This window comes from Pyrus communis, chromosome 8 (assembly GCF_041283825.1).
Source record: "Pyrus communis isolate YQ-2024b chromosome 8, ASM4128382v1, whole genome shotgun sequence".
In the NCBI taxonomy this organism is placed as follows: Eukaryota; Viridiplantae; Streptophyta; class Magnoliopsida; order Rosales; family Rosaceae; genus Pyrus; species Pyrus communis.
The window spans coordinates 3407587-3413679 of record NC_142572.1 but is presented as its reverse complement, the minus strand read 5'-3'; the positions used below and the strand labels follow the sequence as shown (position 1 = coordinate 3413679).

Below are 6093 nucleotides of genomic sequence, written 5' to 3'. Positions count from 1 at the left end.
GCAAAGCAACCCCAGTTGCTTCAAAGTCGTGTGGAGGATTGTGACTGTGAACTCTGTGAAGTGGCCCTTTCACGATAAATCTTGTTCCACTTATTATAATACATTCTTTGGGATTAAATACCCAAACAAATATACATGTTTTCTTCCCTTTAATTTAATTTTCTCAACGTTTATGGCCATCCCTGCAATAAATTCGGAACTCAATCCGTTTTTTGCTGTTTATTACTGTATGAAATAGGGAAAGGGAAGAGAGAGAGAAAGAGAGAAGGGAGCGAGAGAGAGAAGTGTGAAAAGACACCAAAGATAAAGAGCATTTTCTAACATAGAGTTCAGAGGAAAAAAAAAAAAAAAAAAGCAAATGATGCCATCTTCCTTATGTATTAATTTTTTTTCTCTCCTTAAAATGTTTTAAAAGTGTGATCTCAATATAAAATTAAGCATTAAAAGTATAATCTATGTGTAATTTTTCTTATTTTTATTTATTGAACAAAAAGGCTTTCATTTGTATTATTATTGTATTCTTTTTTTTTTTTTTTGGAAAACTACTATCTCTATTAATTAATAAAACTCTATTTGTCAACCAAATCAACCAAAAAAGGGTGAAAAGATAAATTAGTTTTCTATCACACAAAACAAATGATGGGCAATAATGTAATTTCACAAGTTCAAATTTTACTATTTTTTTTTGAAGCCTCACCTATAGGTAATGTTAAAGTACCTCTAATATTAAAAAAATAATAATAAATATAAAAAAATAAAAGAAAAAAACCAAAAACCTCCCACTCCCCCTCCACTTTCTCGATCTCTCCCTCTCTCCTTCTCATTTTCTAAAAAATGTGTTCATACATACAAAGTGTGTAGGCAAATGCTAGTTATTATTATTATTATTATTATTATTATTGTATTCTTGAGCTACTGAATAGTGTGTGTTTTTTCTTTCCATGCCTTCCATTTCGTTTGGGCCATAAACTGCCGAGCATTGAGGCACTCTCTCTCTCTCTCTACGCACACACATGCTGTCTCAGTCTTTGGAAGAATTTGTCAATGATAAGAAAGAAATGCCATTGACATTCTAGAAAAGTTAACCTTTTCAATAATTTAGACTTAACCTAGTTGTTAGAGTAATGTTCTCAAGGCATTTAAGCTCAAAACCCTGCGGTGATTTTTTATTTTTTATTTTTTTTTTAAACGAGCTATGTTAAAGAACAAAAACTCTTTCTTTATTAAGAAAACAAATATTAGTTGTTTACACAAAAGTGCTTAATAACATTTTTGAAATGCTAATAATCAGGTTAATCGATAATTTAGTTTAGAATCAAACAGAAAGTCTATACATGGTAATTTAGTTTGACATAATAATTTGACATCAATCTCGTCATTCACGAAGGTAAAACTCAAGAACTTTTACTTACAAGTGGAAAAAATTACCTTTGAATCGTAATACTAAGTGACAGACATGATCCTGAACTTGGTTATGACCAAATCAATATTCACCCTCCCATAAGTTTAAAACTTGAAGCCACAATTGATGACTTATTCCCTTTCAAGTTGGTGGATGCAGCCAAATAAACTTTGGACTCTCTCTATTGCATCACCAAAAATTTCTTACAAACCCCACCACTGATTGTGGAAAGCAAATTGTTCTGTAGACGAGAAAATCAGCTGTAAAATACTACTACAACAATAACAATAAAGTCTTATTGTATTAAGTGACGTCTACTGTATGAATCCAATTCTTCCGTTAGCTCAGAAAATCAGCTGTAAAATAAAAAATAAAATTAAGTTGTTGTGCAAACCGTTCTCCAACTTGAAGTATAAAGCTCCTCTCTATCCGCAGAGCTTCATCTTTGTTTCCCTGCTCCAATTGTTCATCTGTACTCCTTCGAATAGTGGGGTGATCATCATACGTACCACAACTCGTCGCGTGGTCGATTCTCATCTAATGAGACATGACTCGGTCCTGCCTCATACTCCACATCACTACGGAAATAAGCATATGGGATAGCCTCGAACTCAATCACATTTTCGTTGATCAATTCAGGATCCCATACGAGATGTACCCCCGTTTTCTTAACCCTGAAACCAGATCCCATCACAATATAAACTTCAATGGAGTCTCCCCTTTCCAAACTGAGCTCCTTGTTTGATAAATGTCCTTGCCAAATGACTTCATTTAAAGTTATTGTGTAGGGATCCATTGGCCGGACAACGAAGCTGATGATCTTGGTATGATTCGTAATAAATATAGCAAAATGATTAAGAGGTGCGTCCTTGTGTAATGATGAAGAATAAACGGTGCACACAGTCAACGATTTTAAGTTAGAACCAGTGATTTGAGGCACTTGGAAACAGACTCGATCACCCTCATTGTCGACATTTGTGAACCACTTGGCAATATCATTTCCGGGGGGGAAAATCACACCATCTCCGCTCGTTGTCTTGCGCTTATGATTCCTCGGAAGGATATGAAATGCGTTGCTAAACAAGTCGATGGTCCTGATATCCTCGGAAGAAATTGAGCAATGTAATTCAGGAGGATATTCTCTTGTCAATACCAAAGGCCAAACGGAAGGGTTGGGTTCTATAAGTTTCAGACCACATAGAGATAAACGTGTCAGGTTCTTCAACCGTGCTATGGAAGAATATGGTAATTCTTCTATGGCCGTGTTATCTATAAGAAGAGTTGTCAATGATACCATCTCTCCTATATCCGCAACCAAGTTTTGAAATCTTGAACAGCCAGAAAGAACAAGAGTTTCAACGTGTTTCAACTTATAGAAACTCTTTGGAAGATCCTTGAGCATTATGCAGTCTTTGAGATTTACCAAAGCAAGTCTTTCAAGACATCCTACAGAGTGGTGAATCTCGAGCAAGCTCTTACAGCCCTTGAGTACCAAATACTCGAGATTTGGGAGTTTTGAGAAGTTTGGCAATTGTGTTAGGAAGTACGAATGGCTGAGATTCAGAATCTTCAACTTCTCGAGCAACTGCAAGAAAAACCCAAAAGAAAACAAAAATCAAAATAGATAACTTGATCGTCATCTGTCAATGAGTTTCTATTTTTTTCATCTATTAAAATTTCAATCTAAGCCACCTGAAATCAAAAGGAAGAGGAAGAGTGTCTAGGCGTAAAACTCGAAGGAACAATCAATGGCTTGGTTAAGGTTATGATAGTATACCATAGAATGCTCCCAAAACCGTCTGAGGTTGCTGTACCGTAGGTCGATAGAAACTAGGCTTCTTAATTGATTTAATGCTTTTTTTGGTATGAACTTTAGAGGGAATCCTCGCCAGCAAATCCATCTTAACTTTTCGGAAAGATGTTTGTACTCTCCAGTGAGCTGTACACGATTAAGTTGGAGCAATCTCAGACTCTTCATCTTTTTAAAAGCTTTCATATTGAAATTAGCTTTGTCTGGTCTTAGCAAATTTAGAGCGAGTCCTTCAATTTCTTCTGTTCCCTAATAAAAAACAGTGAATAAGGAACAGGTTAGTGCATATGTGCAAAAATGAATTACATACAAACATCTGCAGTTGTTATTCTCTTGTATTGTATGGAATCAAGTACTTACAGATTTGTCCGTCAGTACACCTATTGCATCTTCTTGGCACCACAATCTACTACACCTGCCAGGGTGGTTTGGAAATTTTACACGCACGATTTCTCTGCCCATGTCTCGAAGTAGATCATGCATCACGAGCTTGTTTTTCTCATCGACAGTTACAAGGCATCGTTGCAGGAGGACACTAATTCCAATTTCTGCAAAAAACCCACAACCGTCCAGGATCCTTGTGACATAGTTCCTGTCCATTCCTATGAAGAAACAAGATATATCAAGGAATATTTCCCTCTCATCCTCATCACTTAGTGCATCAAAGCTTATTTTAAGCTTTTCTTGAATTTCAAAACGAGGAATTTTTTCCAACTTCTTCAATGTGCTTGTCCAATCTCTTAAGCTTCTTTTAAACAGAAAAGACCCTAAAACTTCAAGAGCAAGCGGTAAACCTCCACAGTAACCAAGAACACTTCTTGTCAGTTCACTGTATTCTTCATTAGGACAGGGATTTCGAAAGGCATGCCAACTAAAGAGCTCAAGAGCTTCTTCTTCCTTCATTTTTCGAGCCAGATATATTATATTAACTTCAACTTGCTCCAGTAGGTGTCGATCTCTGGTTGTAATAAAAATTTTACTTCCTCGACCAAAGGAGTCCCGGGCTATAGCTAAAGCATTTAATTGGTCCACATGATCTACATCGTCAATTATGACCAGTACCTCTCTGCTTCGAAGTTTTTCTTTTATCAGATTAATACCTCTATGAACATCACCAACCTCCACCTTGGTTGGTTTGAAGATATCAGAAAGAAGCTTTTCTTGCAAATTCGTCATGCCATTCGATTCCTTTGCAGTTTCCCTAACATTTGCAAGGAAACTTTTGTACTCAAAGCTATGGTAGAACTTGTTATAGATGGCTTTTGCAACTGATGTTTTCCCCATTCCACCCATACCCCAAATTCCGACCATTTGAACATCGTATGATCCCCTGTCTAAGCTGTTAATCTCGTTCACCCGAGAATCTATTCCAACTTGGTAGACAGCTACATTTAAGTATGTGGTATCGAGTTGCTTAGTGATCTCGCCAATAATTCTTCTGATAAACAGCGCCTCGTGCCTGTCAATTAGATTTAGAAGCACAACTAAGACTCGCTATGCAGTACACATTCTGGCTATAGATCGCTTAGAGAAAAACAAAAAATAGTGGTATTTGCTAGCAACAACATAATGGAGGCAGTCAATCAATATAGATTGATCCGAAATTTGATTCAAATTCAATATAGCACGTACGGGTACATAAGAAATGTATTGAATCGATTCTTTTTAATGGATAGATCCGATCACAACTTTGAATATGGAATTCAAAGGAATCAAATGGGAAATGATAATCTGAATCATAGAACTATGTTATCCAACATTTATCAAATTTGAAGGAGTCAGAAGAAATGGTTCCGTTCTCTTAAGAGATCCATGATCGGGAGGTGAATGATTTTATGAATCAAAATGATGGATCTTGACCTAGGGAATCAAATTTTATTTAAGGTTTTATCGACCTTACTCACTCATGTTAATAAGGTCGATAAGATAAGCAGTAAAAGAAGATTGATAAGTTAAAGAGTTATTACCCGTTTGCAGTGTTTTTAAGATCCCAACCGGACAAATTTGAAGCTTCCGTAAGAGCAGCTCTCCACCTCGCTACCTTATCTGTATCTTCATGGAAGCATTCTTCATGTTTCTGAAATGCTTGTGCAAAACTAGCACTAGTCTGTTTCCTGACATGTGAAGGATCGACATCGTAGAATACTGGCAAGACTATTTGTCCAAGTCTTCTCCTACACTCCATGATCTCCACAAGCTCCTGAAGACACCAGCTTGAATCTGCATACCTCTTTGAGAAGACGACGATGGAAATCCTAGACCCTCGGATTGCCTGCACCAGTTCTGCTGTTATTTCTTCCCCTCTTCTTAGCTGGTTGTCAATAAACACGTTGACTCCAGCCTCTTTCAGTGTCATGCAGAGGTGGCCTGTGAAGCCGTTCCGTGTGTCTTCGCCTCTGAAGCTCAAGAACACGTCGTGCATCCAACGTTTCGATGAGGAGGATGCTTCATGCTGTGTCCTGGTACTCATTGTTATGGGAGAGAGCTGCAAAATCTCAATTGGCAGGCTACTTAAGGAAGGAGGGTCAACTCATAGAAAAGCCAACCAATTGGAAAACCAAACCGTACTCAAGATGTATAATTCTGGTGTTTAATAGTTAATACAATTCAAACAAAAAACTTAGTTGTTCAATAATTAATTAATATTATTATTATTATTATTATTTTTATTTTTTATGTTTCACCACTGGAATATAATGTATGTATGATTGATTAAAGTAAGAACAATGACTTGCTATTGAAAGAAGAGTTGGAGCTCCCGCTAAAAACCTAATTAAAATCGACAAGTGTTGGAACAAGCGGGGTGATGTTGGTTCTAAGTTTTAATTCTTTAATTCTTTTTGGGCAGGTGTGCAATGGTGATTGGGCACTTGTTCAATTC

The 6093-nt window shown here is 36.7% G+C and overlaps 1 protein-coding gene across 2 annotated transcripts; it reads right to left on the bottom strand.

Annotated features, from left to right (window-relative positions):
• Positions 1-1269: 1269 nt before the first annotated feature.
• Positions 1270-5777, bottom strand: LOC148694617 (disease resistance protein RPV1-like). Of its 2 annotated transcripts, XR_015965534.1 has the most exons (5): positions 5180-5771; positions 3573-4671; positions 3180-3461; positions 1797-2987; positions 1270-1643 (listed from the first exon to the last, which is right to left on the bottom strand). XR_015965534.1 is itself a non-coding variant. In XM_088698903.1 (4 exons), exons 1-4 carry the CDS (start codon positions 5680-5682, stop codon positions 1902-1904), a joined length of 2970 nt encoding a protein of 989 aa, XP_088555029.1. In that variant the 5' UTR covers positions 5683-5777; the 3' UTR covers positions 1270-1901. The 2 variants fall into 2 exon arrangements, 1 of the variants encoding a protein (XP_088555029.1); XM_088698903.1 differs by having other exon boundaries at positions 1270-2987; positions 5180-5777.
• Positions 5778-6093: the final 316 nt, after the last annotated feature.